The sequence below is a fragment of the Dermacentor andersoni genome, chromosome 11 (genome assembly GCF_023375885.2).
Source record: "Dermacentor andersoni chromosome 11, qqDerAnde1_hic_scaffold, whole genome shotgun sequence".
Lineage (NCBI taxonomy): Eukaryota > Metazoa > Arthropoda > Arachnida > Ixodida > Ixodidae > Dermacentor > Dermacentor andersoni.
The window spans coordinates 107,003,910-107,030,603 of NC_092824.1; the positions used below are offsets into that span (position 1 = coordinate 107,003,910).

The 26,694-nt window shown below is 52.1% G+C and overlaps 1 protein-coding gene across 7 annotated transcripts in view; it reads left to right on the plus strand.

Moving 5' to 3' along the window:
• The window catches only part of LOC126539405 (latrophilin Cirl-like), a 507,732-nt gene that overhangs the window by 339,674 nt on the left and 141,364 nt on the right, over nt 1-26,694 (plus strand). For 2 of the 7 annotated variants that reach the window (XM_050186227.2, XM_050186228.2), the window contains exon 1: nt 24,777-25,269. The exons of the other annotated variants lie outside the window; for them this stretch is intronic. In XM_050186227.2, coding sequence (XP_050042184.1) covers nt 25,194-25,269 — 76 coding nt within the window. In that variant the 5' untranslated portion in view covers nt 24,777-25,193. Of the gene's footprint in view, nt 1-24,776; nt 25,270-26,694 lie in introns of those variants that run through there. 7 annotated transcript variants of the gene reach the window in all.

Here is a 26,694-nt window from a genome sequence, read left to right on the forward strand (position 1 = left end):
TGAGTATAGGGTAAACTGAAGCGTTTATTGCGAATAGTGCACTTGACACTTTCTGGATGCACAGACGTCAGTTTTACATCAGGAGGACCCTGGACCATAACCATTTGTTTTCGATTGTGCAGTCATCGTTCGACCTAACGCAAGCCTTAACTCGAGATTTCTGTCGATGTGTGTCGCACATAAGAAGGTCGCTAGCTTTTCGCTTCAACTATGTAGGAAGGTAAGGAAGATCAATATACTGTTGCACGGCCACACTAATATGACCTACCTGAGCCACAATACACTCGTTTTGTTCTTGTCATTTGAAATTTTCCGTTTGGTCAGAGCCCGTTTGGATTCTCTTTCGCGCATAACTTGTACTTTGAAGCTACAAACTTAGCGACTCTAGGATCCATTACTTTGAGCATTTACCTGTCTTCTGGTATCCGTTGTCAGTAGCCGGATTATAACTGCCCACTCAAAATGTGTTTTTGTCAGAGCTCGGAGGGCATTCTTGCGCGTGGAATGGAAGCAACGCTATACGGTTAGTGGTTTCAACCTTCTCCCCTTGACCGGTATTTGTCTTCTGACGGGACGGCAATTGGATTTTCTTGGGACGCTCCATCCATCTCAGAGTAGCGGGCATTCTACTTGCGCGTCTAACTTTTCTGTACTTTGCGAGCAGAGTTAGATGCTAAAGCTCGGCTACGGTCACCCACCTGGTGCTAGGGCGGCTCTCGTAAAGAACAGAAAGCTTGCCTCGGGTCATCCAATTTGTTGCGCCTGAGCAGCTGACTGCGGCCGACTCCGGTATCGGGCAGTTCCCGGCTCACAACTAAATTAAGCCTCGGCCTTCTCACGGGGTGGCCCAGGTATAACTTCGCTTCTCCAGGATAGAGAGGTAACATAACGAACACAAACTTAGCAAATGACCTCTTCGAGCGCCATCAGGCGCACAGACATTGACGCATGGCGTGTTTGGAAACCTTCGCCTGCTTCAGCTGGCAGTTGAAAAATAAACCAAACCTGCTCGTCCCCCAGCAAAAGTAAGGGAGCACAGGGCAGTAGTAAAACAAAAACAGCGGGAGGGACTTCCGCCTCCTCATTTCATCGGTAGCCACGGCCGGCAGCGCTCAAGATGCTCAAAAGAGCAAGGTGCGCCCTCCTCTTTCGTTTCCCAATTACTGTACTTCGAGGAAAACAAGTGCAGACGCCGTGCGTCCGGCAGACGACGACGAACAGACGGCGTCCTTCTGCGAGGTACGTGCGTCACCACCACTTCTGGACTGCTGCTCGCTCGCTTGCAGACGAACAGGAGCAAATATGAACAACGAAATACCTGAAAGCGCACGCGCGCGCTCCATTCGTGAGACAAAACGAAACGAAATCCCTCTCCGTCCCACTATACGAAGCAGTGTAGTTGTGCGCGGGAGTTCCTTCGCTTGCTTGCCTGGAGGCCTGCGGCGGCAGCGACCGGCTCCGCCCCGCGTATTCGAGAAACACCGGTCTTTCTTTATGACCGCGCGCGCGCGCTGCCCGATGCGTGTGTTCCGTGCTGGTGGCCGGGGCAGACGGAGCACGAACGCACGAAAAGTTTTCCGCACCCGCTCTCCCACTTCTTTTAAGCGAGAGGGAATAAAAACGGAGGAAACCCGCGGAAACAAGCGTACGCACGCACGGATGCGGCAGCCCAAGGAGCCCTCGGCACGGGCAGCAACAGCAGCAGCAGCATAAAAACCAGATGCGAACGAGACACGATTTTTGGCCGTCTGCGGAAGGACGCTGTTGTTTTTACCGCTCCAGACGGTGCGCGGGCCAAGCGGGCGGGCTTTCTCTTGTCTTCTGCAGCCCGCTGCATCGGGCACGTACAAGAGCACGAAGAAGCCCCGAGACGAGCGCGTGAGCGCGGGCGCGCACGCACGTTGGAACGTGTGCATTCCTGCTTCTATAACTTGCCCTCATCCGCGAATCCTCTCGAGTGTACCATGCGGCAACGCCGCTTCGCGTCTGCTCATGCCGTGGCACGCCAGACGAGTCGTCGGGAGGAGAGAAACCCGCCCGAGGCGGTCGGCGGTGGTCCTCGGGACACAAGTTGCGCCCTGTTCCGTAGCACGCAAGGAGGAGGAGCTATTCCGCCCCAGTGGCCAGGCTTGCATGTTTCTGCCGTGCTCGGACCTGGCCGCTTCCGGCGCCGCCGACCAAGACCGTGAAAATCAGTTGCCCGTTGAACCGATCGACCCCCTCTCCCCGGCCTCCTTCATACCGCCAGCGCTTGCTGCTGGTTTCTAGGATAGCCAGCTGCTGCATGCACAGGTATAGGACAGTGTTTTGAAGAGCGAACAGCAATTGGGCAGGCGGTGGCGGTGGATGTTGGGTGTTCGGACGCCCGCAGTGGGACGGACCGTGTCGAATGGGCCTCCCCGGCCCCGATTGGGGTTGAACTTCGTTGCGCCTTTGTGTGTTCGGTAGCTAATACCGCGAGGCCGACTGCATGCGCAAAAAAAATCCAGAAAGTCAGCGTTCTACTATGCGAGCATTCCGATTTGGCAGCTGGATCGTCTGTGCCTGTTCTTCACGCGCGTCTTCGGAATCTCGCGACCAGACGATGGAGGTGCCTGAAAGAAAAAAAAGCAGCGGTTGGTTTACGGGACATGTAACAGACGACACATGTGCACACATGGCTCGTCCATTGCCGTCTGCTCTTTTTCCCCGTTGTAAAGGGCTATTTTCTTTGATTCCGTAAGCACGCATCAGATGGTCCTAATTTGCATTCTGTTGTCCGAAAGAGTTAACACGCGCGCTCACCTCTGCGAACAGACAGGGAAGCAGAAGTGACCAACATCGCCCTTCCTTCTATTGCTCAAGTAACGCTGGCATTTTTCCACAGAGTCTGGCGTAGAAGACACCAGACGAAGCCGCTATGGAATTCAGCACTGAAATAGCGATAGTTTCCTTACCGGTGTCTCTTGTTCGTTTGGTTCTTTGTTACCTACGGCTACGATTGATCCCAATGAGTCCCACTTACAGTGTTTTAAAATTTTGAATCCAACAAGCACTAAATGCAGAGATTGTGCAGATTTGCACCACCTGCTTCCTTTAAAGCAAATTGCACGTAGTAAATTTTTATTCGCAAACATCACCGGTGCTGAAGCGCGGGCACACGGCTCTCTATCAGATCCTACACTGGAACCAATGGCCACGAACTCTCAGGCGTTAAGGATTCAGAGCTAGCTGTGGAGAAATAGGCCACATCTAGAGAACGGAGCTGCGACAGAGACAAAGGAAGCGTCTTCTGATTGCTCGCGATTGCCGGAGGCGGCTGGCTGTCTTAGATCAAAGCGGCGTCCTGCGCCCCCCCACAAAGTGAATGGAGCGGGTGGAGGGGAGGTCGTGTAAGCGGAGCGCTTGTGGGGTCAATCTCAAGGAGCCGCGCCCTCCCTAAATGCCGCGTTCTCGGTCACAATTAGCGCGGACATTCCCGACCCGCATCGCCTCCGGCGAGCCCCCGGCGGCTGTGCTAGTCAGAGCGGAATTAATTACGATGCTCCAGCTTTTTTTTGCCCTCATATATACGTCCGCTTCCTACCTCATTCAGACTCGTTACGCTCCCTTACCGCGTCGCTAAGATCGACGCCTCGGTCGCCAGTCTCTCCGACAAACAAACAAACAAAAAAAATATCAGACAGGAGAAGGCCAAGGTTGCTTGACTCTCCGACACTACGGCCGTTGTTCCGTGGAACGCAATTTTCTTTTTTTTTCTTTTTTTTTCCGCGGGCCCACCGGCTAGGATAATGGCCTCGTGGCGCGTTAGCCACTGCCTGCGAGACAAGAACCTTCGCCGGCGGTCAGAACAGCGAGATGTGTGGCCTCGACCTTGAGGGGGACACGCTTGGGACGTCAGCCCGTCGTTCGCTGTTGTTCTTGAGTCTGCAGAGAATAAAAAGCGTGCTAGGTTGTTGTTCAGTCTCTCGCCCGCTTCATCAAAATTTACGGCCTCGGTTGAAAGGCTTGGCATCAATCTAAATCTTGCGTAGAGCAAGCCACGCGACAGCCGCTTGCCCCCTCAGGTTGTTATTACCCAGTGCCTGAGGCTTTTATCGTTTAGTACTGCGGTTCCGGACGCGAGCGAGGTGGTTATACGGTCGTAGTATACCATCAAAACCATCGTCTACGGGTAGATTCATTGCAGTAATATGACAGGTGTTTTATTAAAACCAGCCTGTGGTTGATGAGTGCGATTAGGTCGCATTAGCGTGATTCCTTCAAGAGGTGGACATTATTTCTTGCTCGATAAATTGCAATGTGGCGTTGCCTAAGAAAACTTTATGATTAACTTTTTAATTTCTCGTTCAACGCATTGTCCCGATCGCGGAATTAAAGCTGAACTCTATAGAGAAAGTCGCTCACACCCGTTTAATAGAAATCCTGTGCCTAAAGCCAATTCGGGAGATTATGTCCTCGAATTCTGCGATGAAATGCGAAGGTGTTTAAGTTGCGACTTATGAGCGCTGCGACAAAACGAAGGCCTGACAAGGGTCAACTGGATTATGAATGCATTTCGTGCTAAATTTTGAAGACGTATTTCGCAATTCTAGCGAGTGGTGAAACACCACGTGATTTCCGTTGGGTAAATGTCACTTTACTGCTTGGATTCAGTTCCTCAACCAGTACATGGACCCCAAAGTGAAGGATATATAGAAAGGGTTAAATCATCACTTTTCCCCTGAAATCGCGCTGTGATTTGCCGTGCAATTCGACGGCATGCTTCTCAGTAAACGTGCAGCTCTGACTGAGAAGTTTAATTGGTGAAACTTTGTTGGCTAGCATTACAGTGCGGTTTGTCGTGCATGTAATGCCATCCTCTGAGTGTACCTACAGCATGAACTGACGCAGAGCGCGGACTCTGCGCATGCGCAAATCCGCTGACGCTACCTGCTCAAAGTGCTGGTGTCCGCAATTACTAAAACGTTGTAACTTGTTCGTGTCCATTTAATGTCGCCTCAACCGCACGCACACAGTTCGTCGAGGACAAGAACTTCATTTGCAAAAATAAAAAGATAACAAAGAAGCAGACACAGCGTCCCCAACACACTAAATGTTCTATATCTCCAATGCAATGCGCATGCATCTACACATCACCTGACAACCCTATAGAAATGCAACCCAACGAATGCTTACATAAGGCTAACTCCACGCAAAACGTCCCAGACCCCTAAAGTGACCATCGCCGATTCTCTTGGAAAAAATTGGCCTAGTTTATGGTTGTGTGAATGACGTTTCACGAAAGTATTTTTCTCGTGTAAGAATTGTTTGGTAACGTAAGCGCTCTTTGAAGTTTCCACATAGAAGCAAAAGTTGGTTGGAGGTGAATTTTCTTTTTGATCAAGTGTGAAACTAGGTACTATGGGAAATCTTATTTCAGAATATTCTACTGCCATGGTGCTTTTATGTGACGTCATAGGTGAACTCAGTTATGAATTTCCCGCGTTTAATTGGTTCAGTAAAAAGGCGAGAAATTGTGCGCATTCAGAACTTTTTTGCATAAATATCGTTAACGTTACAGCCACAATATATTTTCAGCTACTTTCCCAAGTGCTATAATTTATGCCAAAAATAATGCTGGGCTATGAAATCGGATACTTTTCCAAAATATTACTCCCGAATTTGGCAATAAAATCACTTTTTGACGATATTCAAGCATAAATTGAACATTAAGACCCTCCAGGTAAATATACCTGATATAGCTCACTACACACAACTTTTCATCTTGTGATCTAGAAGTTTTAATTTGACTAAATCTTGTTTGAAGCGAGGGGAAAAAAATAATGTCCACCACCAATCTCACCGGTATTCACTCCCAAACCGTGCCTCCACTGCAAAATACGTGCGGGCGGCACTTCAGTTCTAGCGATGCTTATGAATTCTTTATGCATAAAATATGGGCGCATACTTTTTTATGCGCAGTAAATGGCAGTAAAGTATCCGTTGACACTGTTCGAATGTTGATGCCAACGTAACTACGTTTTACAATGCATTTGGATGATGAAAGCATACCATGACTGCTTCGATGTCGTCGTCAGGACCAGATCCGACGCGAGATATTGTGTACAACCGGCCGATTCATTGTTTGCATAGCAGGAAAATGTCATTAAATTTCCAGTTCGTAATTTCTAGTCTATTGTAAGGGTCCGTGGGCCTGAGCAAGCGCCGTTTTCGATCCGATGTGAAGCAGCAGAGAAGGAATGACCGGGCATTATTGTGCCTCTGCATAGGACAGAATGAGGCTAAGTTATAGCTGCTATCTGCCACTGCAGAAAAAGCTCACATCTATGCCGTATTCGCCTACCTGACTGCCCCGAGTACCCTAAAATTAGAAGTGGTGAGCCGACGAACATACGCCATTGGTGTATTTATGTCACGTGACAAAGCACGGGTTCGCTTGGAAAATAGCAACAGTGAATTGTCATGCCAGAAAAATAGCCGGCGGCGCGTAGTTCGCTCTGCAGCGAAGAGCCAAGTTGGGGAGTGCCTGCCGGTGAGCTTGATTATGGAATCCAAAAGTTTTTTTCTTCTTTTCTCGCCTCAAACAAAATTTACTCGAATGAAAATGTTTAGATCACAAGCTGAAAGGTTGGTGCGAATAATGAAATATCTCACTCATTTATTTTTGTAGGACGTTAGGGCCTAATTTAGGTCTGAACATCGTCAAAAAAGTATCTTTCAGCCAGATTATGAAGTCAGTTTTCTGGAAGGGTGCTTGATTTCATAGTCGAACATTATTTGTAGCATAAATTATAGCAACGGGGAAAATTATGGAAGGACATCCTGACTGAAACGTTAAGGAGCAAACAAATTCTGAAAACACACAATTCCTTGCTTTTTTACTGGGCCAATTGAAAGCGGAAAATTCATAAGCGAATTCACCCATGACCTCACATAAAAGAAACCACGCCAGCTGAATATTCTAAAGTAAGATTTGTCATTTTAGCTGGTTTAACGCTGGACGAAAAAAAAAAAGAATACCTCCAACTCGCTTCTTCGCGGAAACTTCAAACAGCGCTTACGTCACCAAACTTTTTTTTTTTAACCGAGAGACACGCTTTCGTGAAACTTTATTCACATAATCACCAACTAGCCCAATTTTTTCCAGCAGAACCGACGCTGGCCTCTTTTGGCCGGGGTCTCGGACGTTTCTCGTGGCATGACACATAAGCAATGCTCAAGATAGGAGTTATATTGAACGCCGCTGCTCACACCGCAGTAAGTTTTCACTTCGTTCGCCTGCCATCGGGCTAATTCATCGTGAATGGCGGTTATGACTAAGTTGGTTTCAGCAGATCACATTTATTGTATAGCATAAAAGATATGCAGATATATATGAAACGCATTAAGAAATTCTATTCTGCAGTTTTATATGCCAAAATTACAATCTCGTTACGAGGCATGCCGTAGTGGGGGACTCCTGAAGAATTTGGATCACCTGAGATTCTTTAACATGCGGCTAAATCTAAGTACGCTGGTGTTTTCGCATGTCGCCCACATCGAGATGCGGGCGCAGTGGCCGGGATTTCATCCCGCGACCTCGTGCTTAGCAGCTCAAAACCAAGAGAGATGGAGACAGGAGAAAGGGGAAAGGCAGGGAGGTTAACCAGATGGGAAGATCCGGTTTGCTGCCCTACGCTGGGGAGAGAGGGGAGGGGGAGGTAAATCCATTAAGCGACCACGGCTTGTTGGTTATACGAAACGAATTTTGCGACTGAAATTAAACATGAAATGATAGTGAAATGAGCAACTGAGCTGGCGTTATAGAGCGGAGAGGAAAGACTCCGAGATCGCCAGTAGTTTACGGACACGCGCGGTTCTTGGCCAATTGTTTAGACATCTTGAATGACTCCCGGCGCTAGCCACGCGTGAAGGCGGGTCTCGCGTGCGGAATATCTCGCAAGCACTGCTTGCTTCAGTGCGACTTGCGTGCTCATCAGCTCGCTCCGCCGCCAGAGGGTGTCCGCTCCAGCAAACCAGAAAAATGGCGCTCGCGACGCCAAACCGCGGAGGCGGACTTTTACGACGTTCCGCCTCGCACCGATTATGCAGCGCTCCGCAAACTACTACAGCGCTACAAACAATTGCTGCAGGTAACTTACGGCGATGATGTCTGCGAGAGCTGCAGGCAGTGCCGTTCGGTGAGCGTACGAATGGTATATGCATGTAAGTGCGCTCTGTGAAAAGTTTGCACCCTTTGGGGCTTATCTTGTCCCCAAACAACAATGTTCATCTAACTTGTGAGTCTTTTCTAGGGCCTACTAATTATATATAGCGGTACAGATTGACTACATTTTGTGCTAAAGGAAGCAAGTATTAGACATGACAAGTTTCGGGAACCTTTATTCAGCCAACGCGGCCCAAATGCGAAAGCATACTTCGGGATCCCTGACGTCACGCTGACGTACCGGCGCTGGGGTTTCGGCGCGAAATTCAAATACTGATACTTGGACCATGATTTTCTCATCTAATAATCAAACTATTTTTTTTGAAATGACTACTTGCAGGGTTCTCAAACGATGCTTCATTAGTCAAAACTGATTCATTGTTTCGCTTTAGTGTCCCTTTAACGTTGTGCGTTCGGTACTTCCCGGTCGCGAGCGGAGTGCGCGTTGTCGACATGGCATTCTCGGCAGGAAAGGAGCGAGCGCCAAATTTTCGTATAAGGGAACCATAACAAGACAGTTTACGAATATTGTCCGGGGACGAGGTACGCATGCGTCGTGACGTCACGAGGTATGCGCATTCCGGGAAACTAAACGGAAACTGGGCGGCAGAAGAGAAACTATAGTAAGTCATTCGTGGCCGGGTATAAGGACTGCCAGTGTCTTTCTTTCTAGTGTTTCTAGGACCTTCGTTTAAAGCGAAACAAGTCAAAAAGAAGAAAATGCGAAAATGTCATCTAACCACGGCGGCGGCTGTTCGTTGTTTGAATTCGGGCCCCAGATTTCGCACCGCGTCTCCGAAGCTCTACATCTTTCCGAAGGGAGAGATGTACGAGGGCGTGGCAGTCCGCGTCCAGCGAGAGGGAAAGGAGGAGGCTGGCGCTGCTCGCGCCAGGCGCGACTTGCGTCGATGCACACGGTGCCAACGGCCGGCCGCGTCGCGGTATCCGTCGCTTCCGAGTCCTTTGTTCTGCCACGACGTCAATCGGTCTGACGACCCTGGCGACAACTAGCGAGCCTCCTGCGCGGTCGCCCAGAGGAAGAATAGAGCTGCGCGCGCGTGTGTGAGTGTATACAGTTACAATAGTACAAAGCCGGGTTCGAAGTCACGCCCTGCCCCGCAGCTGCCTCGATATACACGTCTTCCAACTGCGCGGAAAAGCTGCGTTTGTTTGGGTGTCAATGTAGCTGCTGCAGTCCATCTTTTTGTGATTCTTTCTCGTGTCCGTGATCAGCTTGAAGTGGAGGCTCTGCTATGTACCAGACGCCCGTGCCCTTGTTTTCCTTGCGCCTTCCGGACTGCATAGCGTCATCACGCTGTACATGTACGTTAAAAAAAATTGCGTGCCCTCATCTACACGTGAGTGACTTCAATGTGATAGCATTATCAGGATCGGCCTACTCACAACTTTCATTACGTTAGCTGAGGAATCGTTTTTAGTAACCTGAATGAAATCCTTGAGAGGATACCTCATGCACTAGTGTCAGGATCACCACACTTGTGCATTGATTATACGAATGCAGTTAATGGGAACGAATGCCGTTGAATGTGGTGTATGATGCTATCGCATGAAACGAGAAAATATATTTCCTTGACTTAGTAAGGAGCAGCAATGTCGTAGTGAGCTTGACATAGTCGAAACGCCTACATTCGTGCTCGGACACTATATAGCGCCGTCTTTCGTGTGTAGCCGTTTGACAAACTTATCGTCTCGGTTCGTCTGCTCGCCTCTCTTCGCAGCAGACGGCGTTGAGGTCACCGATGAGCACGTCTACTGAAAACATCGACATCTCGTTATCTCAGTTCGCAATGTCATTGCGCAAGCCACCTGGCCTCCTAGACGCCGTGGCACGCAGATAGAATGAAATGTTCTGACCGCAGGCCTGAACGATTGACTCGCCAGCGGGGGCGCAACCAGACCATACCCTATCTTGTACACGCCCTGTATAGTATCTGTTCATTATCAGCGCCTGCGCATCTCTCCGATGATCTCGCACACGGAGCACGTGTACACAGAGTGACATGTTTGGGCAATGATACACGTTCTCCGTAATCCTCTGGGTATGTACTGCATGAAACGGCACACTTGTAGGCTTACGTACACGTCCGTTAACATTGCTTGTCTTCCACGATCTTCTACAACGTTCCTCGAATTCCGCTTTCTCTGCGCGTGAAACTGCTGCGCTACAGAACAGTTTTGTGGCGTGGAGGCAAGGAACACTCGGCTCGCTCCTTTCAGCGAAGCCCATCGTCGCTGTATATGGCCCTTCCACGTGCGCAAAATAGCGAGAGATCTCTTGCAGCAGGGAACAGCAAGTTCGGCCCGTCACCTCCATCTTCGTAATGAGAGCCATCGTCGTTGCCGCCACGCTCCCTGAGTGGGTCCTCCTTTATCACTGCCACCCTGGAACGTAAATACTGCTCCTCCGTCGCCGACGGGAACACGAGGAGACAGAGCGCCGCTCTCTCGAGCGGGCAAAGGGCGAGCTGTAAGCTCTCGCTCTTTTTCGCTTAAATCCGTGCAGCATTACGGAGGTGCTGCTTCGCGCAAGCCAATCAGGAGACTGCTAATGCGTACCACTTGTGGCGCCTCGGTCCCGCGTCACTGGCGTCGGTCTACGCCGATATCCGGCACATTCTGCTCCTCCCTTTCGCAGCAGACGACATCTCGCCAGGCGCAGAATTGCAGACAATCGCCGACAGAACTTGAAATACACTGTGGGACAATGAGCCGCCACCAGCTCGTTTCTGGTTCCTCTCTGTTCATGGTTTTGTAAAGCGCAGAAGAAACGGTCGACACATAGAACAATGTGCGTCACTGACAAATATACTTCTGCTTCCTTTCTGTTCGTGATCGTCTGCTTTTTCGCGCCCCTAAGACGTCGTCGAGCAAGCCAGAACTCGCACGACCAGAAGTTTCGCTAGAATAGCAGCTTGGGCTTGGTTTTCCATCCTGCTAGTAACAGCGCAAAATGTAGACAAGGGACGAGAGAAGAAGACACCACAAGCGCTGACTTTCAACAAGCGCTGACTTTTTTTTTGAAAGTCAGCGCTTGTGGTGTCTTCTTCTCTCGTCCCTTGTCTACATTTTGCGCTGTTACTAGCAGAAGTTTCGGTAAAAGTACTTCGGGACGCATATACATCTGTGACCACGACGTCGTCTGCTGTAGGGAACGACAAACAGGCGGCTTCCACATCAAGACGCACAAGGAGACAACTTTGCAGTCGTTTCATGCGTGCATGCATATAAGCTTTAAGCGGTCACAAATGCGCTAGCCAACATTTCCCTAAACTTGCAACTTCCGCAGTTTGGTTACGGGATCAGCCACGCTCCGTACGTTCCACAACACTGCGCATCTCTAGAGAGGCGGCGGTTTGGTGGGCTCCCCCGCTGCTTAGCTTGCACAGAAGAAGCGGCATCACGCGCCGTCGACCGTGCACACATATACAGGCGGTCTCCTCTCGCGTTTCCTTTGATTTACGCCGATAAACAACCGAGATTCATGGACACCGGTCGCCGACGAGAAGGATGATTCTAGCCATCCGAAAAACAAATAGAAAAAGGTATGGGCGCCAGTGACTATTCGACGATAGACGCAAAACATAGCACGCCATGCACCGCATCGTCGTGGCTTCTCAGGCGATCGCGTTACTACATGACGGCGGCGCCGAAAACTCCCATATAGCTCGACAGGCCATGTGCTTCCTCCCCTCTAACCGCGCGCGTGCGTGCGCGCGCGACGCTTATTTGCTCTATTCCTTTAATAAATGACGTGCTCCGGGACCTCGAACAAAGCCAACGCCTTCTTATAGGCACCGGAGTCCGGCCCCCGCATAGTTGTGAGCCGGCGCTGGAGGGCTAAGTTCGCCGGAGAGTAATCCGACCTCTCCTCCGTTGCTTGCTTCCAGCTAACTCGACTCTCGCTCCAGCCCGTCCCTTCGTCCCGTTATATAAATAAGCTCGTAAAACCCACAACACGGAGCCCATGCTTCCTTCGCCAGCTCTTCGCGAGGCGACTGGGTCTCTCCAGGCTTCCGTACACACATACAAACACGCACACACGCGTCCCCTCTGTTCTCTTGCCGCGGTTGGCCGTTCTCTCTAGTAGGCTTTGACGTACAGAGTGCCGGAGCCGAAGCCACGCCAAGCCAGCCGGCGTTAATAATTAGGAGAAGCGCACTCTGCTTCGCCTCCCCCCCCCCCCATTTCCTACATCTCTCCCTTTCCTCTCCTCCCAGCCTTCGAGAATCTCCCCGTGTGCTCGAGTTTGACGGCGTTGAGCGGCCAGCCCCAAGCTACGGAGCGTGGATATGGCCACGCTCTATCCTCAACGTAAACAAAGAACGTCCTAACAACTTTTTTCCTCCCCCACCGCCCACCGGACTCAGGTTCAGCTCTTGACTCCCCCCCCCCCCCCCCTCTTTCACGACCTCCCATATGCCGTGGCGCCTGTAGACTTGGCGGTCTCGTATAAGCCCGGGCCCTGACCACGGCAGACGTGGTTCGTGTTTTCGGCCTGTTTCGTGCAGCAGATTCTCGCGGGGGGACAGCCCTTATGTAACGCCACTTCGTCTACCATATTTTTTTCCCCTGGGGTTGTGTGTATGATGGGCCTTCGGAAGGCTCGATCCTCAGGCAACACGCACACAGCTTGCCGTGTACACCGCAGCCAGCCGCGGTACTCGGCTGAACGCAAGGTTTGGGGCACGTTCGTGATTTATGCCCCCACGGCCGCTTCAGCGGCCGCGCTGTGGAGGCTCGGATGGGAAGAAGCCACGGCTGCTTAGATGCGTGGAATCTCTGCGTTCTTTCTGTCCCCCCCCCTCCTACTCGCCCTTGCCCCAGCCGCTGAGGCAACTGACGAGACAGGATCCCACGGGGCTCCAAGTTTTGTCTGCGCGTTTGCTATAGAAGTCGTTTCGGTTCTTATATACTGTGTCCTATATAGCTTTCTCGCGATTTCTTTTTCATTACTGCATGATCATTGGCGTCGTTCTGGGTATACTGCCGTACTAGAACGTACCAACTATAGTAGCACGTTGCAGAAGTTGTGTGAAGTACACACACAAACGAATGCACAAATGTGCCCAAATCCAAGCAAGACAAAAAGTTCGAAGGAAGGTATAGGCTCGAAGTGATTGCTGGTGGAACATGGAATGTCGCTATAGAGCCAACTTTTCGGCAAGGGACCTTGAAGCACGGCATAGCCTCCGAAATCGGGCGGCGCGCGCTGTGTGCTCGCCGCCCAATTTCGGAGGCTATGAATGAATTAATTCCCTCTTGGACAACTGCTAGCCACTTTAAATACACACAAAGATGCCTGCAATCGAACGTTCCGGGTTTTTGGCAACAATAATACAGATGAACACGCGTAGCACAATCCATGACGAATAAGTATAACACAACCCCTAACAGAGACAACTAGACTTGAAGAAATGTTGACTCATGCTTATGATCATAAATAATTGAACAGGTGCGCGTAAGAGATTGTTGCGTGTAATAACAAGAGAAATTAGATGCGGTATGGGGCAATCGCTTAACTCCAGTGTTGGTGCGAAGCACAAAGTATAAGCTTCGTTGCGGAGCCAAACCATCTCCATTAAGACAGACAGATAGAACTCCTCAGTATCTATAAGCAACGAGGCTTTCTGTAGTAAATGTGTTCACAAAAATATTATTCTGCGAGAAAAGGGGGCAGAAAGGCTATACAGACCGATGAAGAGAGCAGAATAAAGTGACAAACAAAACAAGAAGTCTTCTCACTCTGGGTTTCACTGCTGACTTCTGAACTTATGAACATCTGTGTCCGACTTTTTATCTTGTTTTTGTCACTGGCATTTTATATGATGCACACTTGGGGGCGAAAGTTTGGAACCCAGTGGGACTGCGAAAAAAAAATTGTTCGAAGCTGGGCAGGCCGGAATAAATCAAGTGGTACAGCCCGCGTGCGCGCCTTGAACTAATGCAATGTATGACGTGCGGCATAGGTTGTCCCAGCTAACGTTAGGCGAGCTTTTCAACGAAAAAAATATATTAATAAAACAGGGTGCAAGCTATAATTACAAGACCCATGGTGTTCGGTCTGCAGGCCTCGGACGACCGAACACCGTACGTCTTGTAATGGTATTGTGTACCATGGTTATTATTCTTTCTTTACCTTTTTTTATTTTTCGTTGGACGGCTTCGCTAACGTTAGCTGGGGCATGTGGTATACGCGAGTGTAATGCGCTGCTAAAAGGCTTGTATTGCGATAGAATTATGTGGACATACCGGGTGCATTTCTGCCTTCGGCGTCGCCGTGAGGTTCCGTATAAAGTGCAAGGGCGATAAAATCGTCGACGCGCGCCGTTTTCTGTGTGTGCGAGTGGAAGGGAACGATGGGTGAGCCGGCGCTCGCGGCTTAATCTCGCGAGCGCAGCGAACGAAACTGGTGAGAAAGCGCGCCGCCTTCTGTCGCGCGCAAGGCTTCGAGGGGAGGGTAGGGAGGGGAGCGCGTTGTACTCCGGGCCTCTGTATCTTGAAAGCCATCTGCGACTGTTACATAGTCCGCGCTGCGCTGTGTTTTCGAGACTTGGTTCGCGTTGGTGCGAGCGGCTGCAGGAAGGTCAATTCGCTCGCTGCTGCTGCCGCGGTTTCCCCACTGCAGCGTTTTGACGACGAGTTTCCGCGGTCACCGAGTGAGATGTGTTCATGTTTGCTTTTGCGCGCGTTTGTCACGCTTGTCAATTTAGTTAGTATACGCCTATGTTTACAAGCTTATACGGCCGATAAAACTGCTATAATTACTTCGCATGGCTGTCTGCCAGTTTTGTTATCGCAATTGTTGCTTCACCTTTCAGGCGAAACTGCGACTTTTTTGTTTACACACGACCGACCGACTCCCCTATATAATATGTCGCATCCCTGAGAGAAAACAGATGAAATCAAAATCGTTCAGCACCTATTGGCCGTCCTCTGTCCACGCCGGCGCAGGCCCCCCACTCCTGTAGCAGATCGTCCCCCGCGCTCTTCTTCGTGCGTCGACCTCGAGATTCCCCGCCGTTATTGCTACTATGTGCGCCCACTCCTCGCACAAATAACGCCCGGCGAGCTCTTCAGAACAGAGGCAATAACGTTTTCTCTTCACGGCGTGTGTATGTAATATACAAAGCAGCCATCCGTTCTCCCTTTCGGTCTCTCTCTTGGGCCCACTCCGAAATCACGCCCTTCTTTTCCTGTATGGTCTAGTGGCCATAGGATACCTGGCTCCGCCGTCCTCCGCCAGGGCTCATCGTCGATTTGCATCGTTATGTCTTGCGTCTCCTGCGCGGCGCTCGATCCTCCTGGCAGCCTGTCAACACGTTTCGCGTACGCATGTCTGTCGTCGCAAAACCGCATTTAGGGAGGTTGTGTAAGGTCTGTGGAAGCTTTGCTATGTAATGTATAAAAGAGTATGTTAAGTTTCCGTAGAAAGTCGATATAGAAAGTTGGTAGAAAATCTGGACGCATCTGCACTGAAGATCTTCCATGCACTTCTTGTCGGCTTATGTACATGGACCTACTGCAGGCAACCTTCTTCGAATTCTCTTTAACGCGACAGATCAAACGAGATAAATGTATTCACTTTTATATGTAGAAGGCCTGTACCCTCTCTGTAAGGGGATGGACAAGTCCATGAGATAGCGAGGCAGTTCGCTAAAACTCCGAGAAAATTCCAAAGCCCAATAGATAAAATGCGTATTCTTTTTTTACCTATACATGGTGTCTAAATATGAAGTCCACAGTCCTGTGGACCTACGACCTCAGACCACTTGCCGACTAATGTCTTGAGAACTTCTACAAGCCGCAAATTCGAGAGTCTGTGGGCCGCAATATGGCAAATAGACTTTTCAGCGACTTTTATCTACGACAATCTGTATACCTTACGTAAACAAAAATACAAAATGTTGTAAGAGAAGTAGTCTACTTCACATCTGCAGGCAGTGTACAAGCTGCATAAATTTCGTTTCTATAAGGAGGCGTCGATGCCCACGGCTTGCGGTGCCTCACACCCCCGACGCAACAAACTAACGTTACTGGATGCGTCCATACACGATGCACGCGACCGGAGAGAAGCGTCGACATCCGACGCGTGGCAGCGCCGGGCGGCAGTATTAAGCCCAAGCAGGATTTCCGGACACTTGGACCTTTTTTTCCCCTACCCACCGCGGACGTTCGATCACGACCAAGGGACGAAGGCAACGAGAGCGGGGGAGGGGAGGGGGGAGCATAAACGCGTGCAGCCCCTTATTGCTTTGCCGGTTCTGGCGCCGAGCGGTATAGCCGATAACGTTAGCTTGCCATCGGTTGGCTGCTCCCGGGGAGAAAGAACCGTTGCACCAGATAGAGAGAGAGAGAGAGAGGTCGTGGGAAGGGGCGATGGTAGAGGAACGGCGCAAACTGCTGTATGACGGCGAAAACAAGAGCGAAAAGAACGCTATATAAACAGAACACAAAAGGAAGCGTTGTGTAGAGCGCTGTGTGTTCGTGGAGCGGCTTGTTTGTTTGTTCGTGGGGTGGTGAGGGGCACGCGAGTGGGGAGTGGTGGAAGGAAGAGAACAGGCGGGAGAAGGAAGGGAGGAAAGGGAGAGGGAGGGATTGTGGCTTGTGCACTGAGCAGGACTCAACAAGAGCACCAGCAGCGTATGTTGCAGGAGAAAAGGAGGGAGAACCGCGGAGGGGAGGACGTGGTCGTAAACTTGGTCCCCGTCGGTGCCCGCGGCTGACTACGACGCCCGCCAGGCGCCAACCCTCGGCGCGCACATGTGGGACACTTGAACAGCCCTGCCGGCCTGCCATAGCTGACCGAGGGCCTTCCTCTCTCTCGCCTCTCGTTTGCCGGCTTCTGCAGCCTTGCACTAGCTGTCCCCGCTGAAGAGTGCGAGAGAAGGAGTTTTGGGTGGCGAGCGTGGTGCGGCAATGAACGGGAACGCTTTCTTCTTCAGCGAGTTTCTTTTCGAAAAACAAACGCACCGCGGCATGGGGCGAGCCCTCAGCGAGGGCCGTCGGCGTCGTCGACGGCTGGGACCGTCCCGGAGGGGTCCTTCTTCCACGAGAGCCGAGTGGCTGTACGCGCCCCAAAAGTGTGGGAGATTCGATATCCCCCCTCGGGGGCTTCTCGGGACCGCTATAGCGGTGCGAATAAGGGAAGGGGGGAGGTCTCCGAAGTGCACTCGATAAGTGTTCTGGCCCGTTCGCCCTTTCCGGACCCGCGGCCGCCTCACTCACCGCGCGCTATGAAGGAAGCGAGCGAGACGTGAAGGCTGTTGGGCAGGCTGGCGGCGTTAAAGCGTACGGGCATGAGGCGGTGAAGCTCTTCCTTCTGGAGAAAGCCGGATGGAGGCACGAAACGAAACTAATGAAAAGTGGGGTGGTGAAGACTTGGAAGGCGAGGCTGCGACAGATATGAAAAGAAAGGGAAGCAGAGCAGCAGTTGGGGGTGCGAGGGGGGATTGCCGCGCTCGCGGTGATTCCTCGCGCGGCGATGGAGGACCCTTGAGCGATTCGCTCGTAATGACCGACGTAGATAGAGTGATACGCGTTACGCATTACCGCTCGTAAAATAATGGGGAAGCTGTGACGGAAACGCGCGTTTGAGAAACCGAGGCGCCACCAAGTGAACTGGTTGCTGGTGCCTGCCCGCCCCTCACTGAATATGAGGCGTGGGAAACCGCAGTGCCTACGAAGATTGCAAAGTCGACCAGGTGTAGCAGGCAGCTGATAGAGATGAGTGGTCTTGAAGCTCAATATACCGCTAGGGTTCATATAAATAACAAAGGCGTTCAACTGTGGATTCCCTCCAACTGTTCGTCAGTTTTGGAAGTTGTATACTTAGTCCGCCTATACGTCGACAATAGCCATATTTCTAATTCAGATAGCGTAAGTGCCATGAGGCAAAGTCGCCCCCCTGTCGAATCCTTTTTCTTTTAAACCACATTACATGCACAGTGCATTACAGTGAGAGTAAAAGTGACAGAATAACGACGATAACAACTCTTCACACAGCTTTTAAGCAAATCCAGCAAACAGAATATAAATCAATGAATGAAATTAGTTTTTCGAGCACGAAAACATGCCGTGGACACAGCTATCCCGCTTTCTTTAGTAGCGAGAAATTCGGCGACTAAACACATCGGGCACCGTCTCCCGGCAGCACTCGCCTATCTCAGACAAAGTTGCTAGCACTCTGCCGACATTGGCCTTGAACTTCCCTGGCTTCTCTCAGAAAATGGAATCTGCACGCGGGAAGTTAACCTCTTGAAAGAAGCCTCCAAACGTAGCACTTCACGCGGTAATCTTCAGTTCCCAGGAAAAAAAAAAAAAATCTTTTGAAACCCTATTCACTCCCGAGAGATAAGAAATCTAAAGGGGAAGATGGGGGTTGAGTGTGAACAAGGAGAGTTTTAACAGACCGGACGGGCGGATCGGCGGGGATGACCCAAGGGGTACTGCAGGGGGGCGGGGGTGGGGGGGAGGAAGGAAGGCAAAGTGAAAGCGGTGGTGCCAATAGCCACGTGCGCCCAGGAGGCATAAAGCCAACACGAACATGAAGAAGCAGCGGTGGCAACAAAGGAGGAAGTGGCATCCGCCGCCTGCGCCGAACACGGCTGCGACGGCAACTACGACCCCTCCTACGGAGAGGTTAGCGGTGAAAGCTCACGGCGCGGCGTCAGCGCCCGATAACATCGCACGCGCGCCCTCGGGGGCGTCAAGAAGCTCGCGCACTTGCTACTCTCCCCACCCCAAACTCTCGAAATCTACCGGAGCCATCGGCAGTTGAAAGAGAAAGAAAGGGCGACAGAGACTTCAGGACGCGGCGCCGCCGAGGGGGGAATTGTACGCCCTCCCGATAGTACCGTGCAGAGCGCTAAAAGAAGCCGCTCCTGTAGTGGTTGACGGACGGCCCCGTATATTGTGGTCCCGGGTTCGGTACCTCGCACCACGACTGACTTTTTTCTTGCTTGTGAGTATTCCATTCGGCTTCATTTGCAGCTTCATTCTACTTTCGGGAGAATGAAAGGTATTCCTTTCATAGAACTCCGTCCGTCTTGCGGATTCCCGCAGCACTCGTTTGGTCATAAAGTCGTAGAGCGCGCATCGACCAGTGACAACAGAGGGTGCTACTGAAAGCTGTGTTCTGTAATTACGCCGTGCGGCTTAGAGCACAAGCAAAACGAGCCGCATGACAAGGTATTATTCGCGATAATAAGAATAAACTCGCCCCGTATCTCAAACCTCACTGATTCGCAGTCGTCTGCTGGCGCTATTCCTTGCTAACGTGATTCCATTCCAGCGTGACGCCGACGTTTGCAGTAACGATGAGGCTTGCCACGTGAGCAGACGACATGAGACTCAATAAGTGCTTCACGTTATGTTTACGAGGAGCGCACGGAACATGACGCGAATAAAGAAAGCACGTAGCACTTCGTCCCATCTGTAATGACGTCTCTTTTAAGGCGCTATTTGGGAACATCCAGCCTTTTCCATCTTTTACTCATTTTCATACACGAACCCAAGTTTCCATCAGTGTTTTCAACGCTAACCAACCTGCCTGTTCTATATAATCGCTCTCGAAAGCCAGCAGTTGAGCCTGCCAGACAACGTCTTGCGGCCTTCGCAACGCTGCACATCTTTATCTGGACAGCGTGCGGGCGTAGGAAAGGAGGTAGAAGGGGGAGTAAGCAAAGAGTACATAGAACTGTGGCGAGGGCATATGAGTGGCAGAAGAGACTTCGCCTTCTCCGCTTCCTTCGAGACGACGAAGGCGACGCGTGGCGGCGGCAGTGATTGCAGCGAGCACGGAGAGCAGAGAGGCCAGCTTATGAGCTCGTAATGAGGGCAAACGGAAGAGGCGCGCGTTTGTGTGTTTGTTTGCCCGCGCGCGCGCACACACACTCACCGACTCGCTCGAAAGGGCGGGTGGCGCGTTTCCTGCGAGCACCTCGCACAAGCTGCCCTGGCTACAGCCTCAAAAGACGAAACCGGAGACGTCGCTTGCAAGCACACAAGCACACATCTTCTTCCGCAGATCCCTTCGAACTTGAGCAAAAGGGGGGACGCGCCAGGCGCTAGCCCTGGTCGAGACAGCGAGCTGTAACTTTTTGCGTCGTCGCCCGGCCCAGGCTTTCCTCGCGGGGAGCGCAGATTTCTCGCCCAGATTTTACACTCGACGCGTCGCTCACGAGCCGACCGAGTGCCGCCGGTGGCCGCAGATGTGGCGATTGGAGAGAGTCTTCCTCCCCGTCTTCAAACGCGACCTCTGCGCTAACTTCGTGAGGGGATGTAACTTCGGCTTTATCTCCCCCTAGTCATCGTCGAGGTCGTTTGTTTGTGTGTTGCCAGCTTGCGTTCGCTCCCTGCCCCGAAGCGAGGAGCGAACCTGAAAATAGGCTTATCGGTGTTGATCGCGTTGCAGCCCCACTATACGCCCCCTTGCTCGCGTTTCAAGCCAAGCACCGTGACACCGTGCGTGCCTCTCCGAAGATGCGTGCGCGTGGAGAAACAATTTGCCTCCGCAACTTTCTTGCCGGAAACGCGCTTTTTGAGGGCCGTGTTGATTCTGCGTTGCACTCAGGTTTGTTCGTTTGCTCGTTTGTTTGTCTGTCTGTCTGTTTGTTTGTTTGTTAGGCTACGATATCGCCGTTTTGCTTCCCGCACATGTTGAAGTTTCGCTTGAATTTAAAGGTACCGGATCTTCGATTATTCAACCCGCGCTAAATAATCGTTCTGTCATTTGATCCAGGTTGTGTGCCTTCTGGTGGCTTTGGTTTGCGAAGTGTGGTGCGTTGGAACGGCGAAAGCAGAAAGGAGACACACCTGCTGCCATATTTGACCGCTTGTATACTGCTCCAGGGTTTTGTCGCTTTGGCAACTCACTGCGCTCACATGCGGCACAAGGCTGTCTTAAGGCGCGTCTTAATTCTGTACTTTTTTTTTTTTCTTAGATTAACACGCGTTGTTTGAAGATGGATTACAAAGGCGGAATTCCTTAGGCGGGCTTTTGCAGCATGCACCACTGCAACGTGAACTTCCCGGCTCTTCCGCTCTTTTTCCTCGCAAGGGCATGCGCTTACTCACTGCGTGCTTGACAACTCTACTTCGCCTTTTGTTTGCGCGCACATGGCACGACTTCTGACTTCTGCCGTTTGACAAGGTCATGCCTACACCTGCTACAGGGCCTTTGTGCTGCACCTGACTCTAGCACAGCTGAGTCCGGTTGCCTCGCTACCTGAGAGCGCTTGACGAACGCAAAAGCTTCTCTAAGAGGGCGCATTGTATACATACATCGCTGCAACGCTACACACTCACGCCTCGTTCAATCTTCCACGCCGCCAACGGATTTGAAACCTTTACCAGCCAGTGTATACAGCATGACAGCTTCACTTCGAACTAGCCTGCCCTTTCAAGGCCACCCCTGACTTCCGTCTTTCGACGCATCAGTTCTCCCACGTGCCGCAAGAGGGACTGTGTCTCCGCCTGGGCAGTTGAATGCGGTCGTCCAGTTAACGGCGATTGGCAAAACGTTCCTTCTGGGAGAAGAACCCGTGCACCGCAGCGAGACGCCTCCCGCCCCCCCCCTTGGGTTCCCTTTGTTCCCGGATCGAGGGAGCGCGTGCTGCTACATCGGACAGGCAGGCAGACAAGGAGAGGACCTCCCTCGGAGATGGTCCGCTCCCTCCTTTGACGCCGGAGAGTCACGGCCTTGTTGTCCCAGCGGCTCAGCTGGAAATGATCAGCACCGCTCCTACACGCCAGTACCCGGCAAGACAAAGAAGGCGGTGGGGTTGGGTCGGGTCTCGACGTGACTCGGGAGTTCCGACGCTGCGAAAGGAACCTCCGGGAGGGGAAGAGACAGACGTCTGGGACGTCGGGGCGGGGGGAGGCAGTGGTCGTCCAAAGGACGAGGAAAGAGGAGGGGGTCTCTCTGGTTGTAGCAGAGAAACAGTGCAATCACGCTCTCACGACAACAGCGCGCTGTTCCACCTCTTTCTTATACGGGCTCACCCTCTTTCCAGGTGCAGCAGCAGTCTTGGGAGTCCTGACGGTCTCTCGCGGAGTTGGCCACGTGTGCCTGCCGTGTGTGTGCGTGGGGGGAGTGAAGGGAGGGGGCGGGCACCTCCCACTTTGGCTCGCACGCCCCGAGCGAGCCCACTCCGCCTTCATTCCGGGACTGCTAGAAATAGCCCCAAGACACTAATTCACTTTGGGAGCTCATCAGTCGAGCCGCGCGCGCACGCAGGCGAGCTCGCGAGGCGGTTGGAAATTTACTGCGAAGGGAAGCAAAGGAGGATTATGCGCCGGCTCCTAGCGAAAGACTTCTTCGCGGGCCCCGGTCTTCGCTTTTGTTCGTCCCGAAGCGGCTCTTACCACCCCAGGGAGCGCGAAGCGGACACTGTCTTCTTTTTTCTTTCTTTTTCTCTCCCTCCTTAGCTTCTCTTTGTTCCGGTACTCTGTCAAGCAAGGAAGGGCGACTCTGTTTGTGAGGAACCGAACGTCGAACACAACTGAGCGACCTTCAGCGAGCGCAGGAGTCAAGAGTTTACTTTCTCCAGAAACGGGCTCCGTGTCTCCCCCCCCCCCCCCCCCCAATTCTCTCCTTTGTTTCTTTCTTTTCTATTTTCTACTCCGCTGAAGTGCCGCACTCCCAACAGTTTCACGCAGAGCAGGGAGAACAGTCGAACGCATCTTTTCGCTGTCCCTTTCGCCGACAAAAGACGCACCAGTATACTATATACCGCTGCCCAAGAACACAGCGTGCTCCCTTCTTTTTCGGCGGCGGAGTGCATGGACGCGGGTTTGTGCGACTCCTACAGGAGTCGCGAATCTCTTTCTGCGTCGTTTATTTTCTGTTTTCCTCTTTGCTGCCTCGCTAGCTCTTGCACGCCTTGTTTGTCGTAGGATGAATGCCTCGCGACGGAGGAAGGAGCGACAGATTTGGCAGCGTACCACCAGCGCCGCTGACGTCTTGGTTTAGAGCATGCTGACTTCGTGAGAAGGAGTCAAAACTCTCTCCCCCCCTCTCAGTGGGACGTAGGAAAGAACAAAGAGTATACTACTGCTGCCACGTGTAGCTCGCTACCGGTGTACCCGCCTGGCAAGGCTGTGCGTACCTCTCGATGTTCAAAGACGGAAGTCGAACGTGATTGGCAGCTGACGCGGCGAAAATAATGCCCGGCTCAGTGGAACACTCACTGCGGGAGGGACGCGCGTTCCCAATCGCCTCCCCACCTCCCCAGCCAACACAGTGTGTGGGCCGTCCGGGGCGGCCCGTAATCGAAACGCATCGGTACGACTTCTATTTCTGCTGATGTCACCTTTGCCGAGGTGCGCTATCGAAACTTCCAACGAAGTGTGCGTGTTTCGGAGTGAGAGCCGGGAGGCGAGACAATAGCGCACCGGGGGCCGTCCAGGATAATAAGAGACCAAAGAAAAGATTGGATTCACGCGCTTCTTTTATCGATCCTTTGGCCTGTCAGCGTTAGCCTATAAAGTGGACGACGACGACGACTCTCCGCAGAGGCCCACGTCTTACTTCGGGCTCGCTCGCGTTTGCGCGCCTTTCCCCAACTCAGCACTCATCTAAATGCGGGGCGTCCCACCGCGAACGCTGTGCGGCACTGCAATGAACGGCACGATATAAGAAAGAAACACGGGTTCGGCGAGAGGAATCCCCGCCGAGTCGGTCGTGCGAGGCACGGGCAACTCGATTGGGGGCCTGCAAAATCGAAGCAGCAGCGCTCGCCTGCCATGTCGCGCAGCAGGTGTGCGAGCCATCAGCATCTCGATCCGTCGCGCACCGCGTAGACCACACCGGGGCGATCGGCCGGCCATCTCTCCCTCGAAGGGGGACACGACTCTCTTTCCTTTCGCACGAGGAACGCGCGCGCGCTAGGCAAACAAACACGTCGAAGCGGTCGCCAGCAACAGCAGCAGCAACAACAGCAGCAGACGACGACTTCGACATCTCGCCGGGACAGCTTAAAAGGACCCGCGATTCTTACGAAGCGCACCCTGCAGCCACGCTCACGCACGCAGTAGTCCTCGTCATCGTGACACACGCGAAACGTGCTGTGACGATGCCGTCGGTGCATCGAACCGTCGAACCAAACGAACGACGTGCCGCCACAGACTGCCACCAGAGGGAGGCACATCACGGCCGCTTCTGACATGATTTTGGTGGCGGTGGTCCCCCACCACCGGCGCGCCGTGGTGGGCTGCCTTGCCGAGGGCACCCCTCCCCCCAATTTGAGTGACCCCCCTTTTCCTCCTCAGGGAGAGAGGGATAGGGAAGGGGGGGGATTAAAGCAACGAACAAACTACAGGGGCGTTCGTCGCAGCGGAAAGGGCGGCCGGAACGGAACAAGTTCTCGCATCGCATCAGCGCGAGCCGCCGTTCGCGGCGAGGGAGAACCTGGCTCTGCCTCTCCCGAGAGCACTGCCTTGCCTTGCCCCCGCAAGCCCCGCACCGAACAGCCGGCCTACCCTCGCGGTCTCGAAATAGAAGAGCCCGGGACCCGCGCGAAGACGTGCCGCTGCTCCGCACACAGTTGCTCCTTCGCCGGTCGGTGGGACGGCCACGTACGGTACTTCTCCGACCGTGCTTTGATCGTGTGCCGCTGAACGTGCGCGCGTGCGCGATTTGGTGTGGTTTAGTGCACGGCGGCGGCGGCGCGCGCGCGTGTTTTTGTGTGCGCGGAGTTTCTCTCACTCACTCCCGAACGCCGGGAGCGAGATGATGGTTAGCCGCGAGCGCCGGCTCGCGCGGTATTGCTGCTGCTGCGACGTCGTCGCCAATGTCATCGTGACTGTCGCCGGCCATCGACGGCCCGGAGTGCACTGAGGGCTGCACCTCGCTCCGGCTTTGTCCCGTCGTTTTGTGTTGCGTGTCCTCAGAACGGATTGATCGGCTACGTCTTTTGATTCGGATCGTACTACCTCCGTTTTCCATCTTGATTCTTTTGGATACACGGCGAGTGTCTGCGACGCGATGGCGACCTGTCGCCGATCCCTCTGCGTCGCGGTGTTCCTGCTGATCGCCGATGCCACCGCTGCGGTCCTGACCGGTGAGTTCTGGAATCTTGCGATCGTGCGCGACTTCGCCGATTGGTTTCACTTCTATGACTGCGGACGAGACGCGGCCATACAAGAGAGAGATATAGTGGTTTTTATAAGCGGCAACCGGTGTCCCGTTTTATGTGGGGCCTTATTTTCCAGATGTGTCTCGCGTTGCGTTTGATGTGACAGCGAAATGCGCTTACAAGGGAGTTGTCGGCCTTAACCGGTGCAGCTTAATTTGCCGTCAACGCAGCGCCGGATGCATTGGCGGGGTATTTCATGTTGTATGATCAGAACATGACACTGATTATTTTTCCGCGCGCTTCATATCTGCGATTTTTTGTTTGTTTTTAGAACAAGAGCATACATAGAATGCCACGCCGCTTTGGTTTCTTGTAAAGCCTTCTGTCTGCTTCAACATGTGGTCTTTATATTTGGAAAATTTTTAACTCGAAGACGACGTTGTCCTATTCTTAGAGACGCCGCTTGAAAACTATTGACCATGTTTCTTTCGCGAACCGATCGTCATTATTTTGTGAGAAAAGGCGCTGCAGTTTCTCGGTTATAAGGAAAGCGCTATCCAGGATCTTTACTAAAGATGGACGACTGGAAATTGCTGCAAGGGGCATTAATATGTCCGAGTTCCAAACGTGTGTTCATGAAATAGTATTTTTATTGGCGTTTTTTTTTTCGTCACAATACTTTTCTGTGTACGTGCGTTTTTTCTTCTCTCTTGTCTCTCTACTAGCGATAGCGCAGTTCGTCGGTACGCCGAATGTGGCGGTCTTCCGATTTCGTTGTATGCAGTCGGAAGGTCTTATATCAGCCACTTTCCGCCCGACCGAAATCGCCGGACATGTCGCCACTTCCATCGAACTTTCTTGATCGTGCTTGCAATATGCTTTCGCAAGTACAGTTAACCACAAATGTTTACGGACCACGGGACCACAGAATTTCCGAGCAGCCTGTAAAAGTAGCCAGTAAAACAGGACATCGCTTTGTTATATGCATATATCAGTAGCGGCTAGAAATGCGAACACCAGGCTTCGTTGTGATATCACTGAGATATTAAGCTTTTTCTCAGATTCGTTGGTACGTAAAATTTTGTGGGCGTCTGTGCGTGTGCATGTTTCAGCAGCTACCTTCTGCCTTCGCAGTCAGTACGACTCGCTTTATTAAAGGTGTTTTTCTTTTGTTCGAATTTCTAGTCGAACAAATAATGGAAAGACTGAGAATGGAAAGGCTTCATGCTGACGCCTGACCATCGGCCAGCGGTGGAGCGAGATGGCGAGTGAGAAGTAATACAACTTAGCTATAGCGCGAAAGCGCTGTGCAGATCACTTGCACTGTTTGCTCAGATTAGAATGTCAGCCTGATGCTGATGCGCTACGTTATGAATTCTGTTTATTGTGAAGATAATCTTGGAGTAGCGC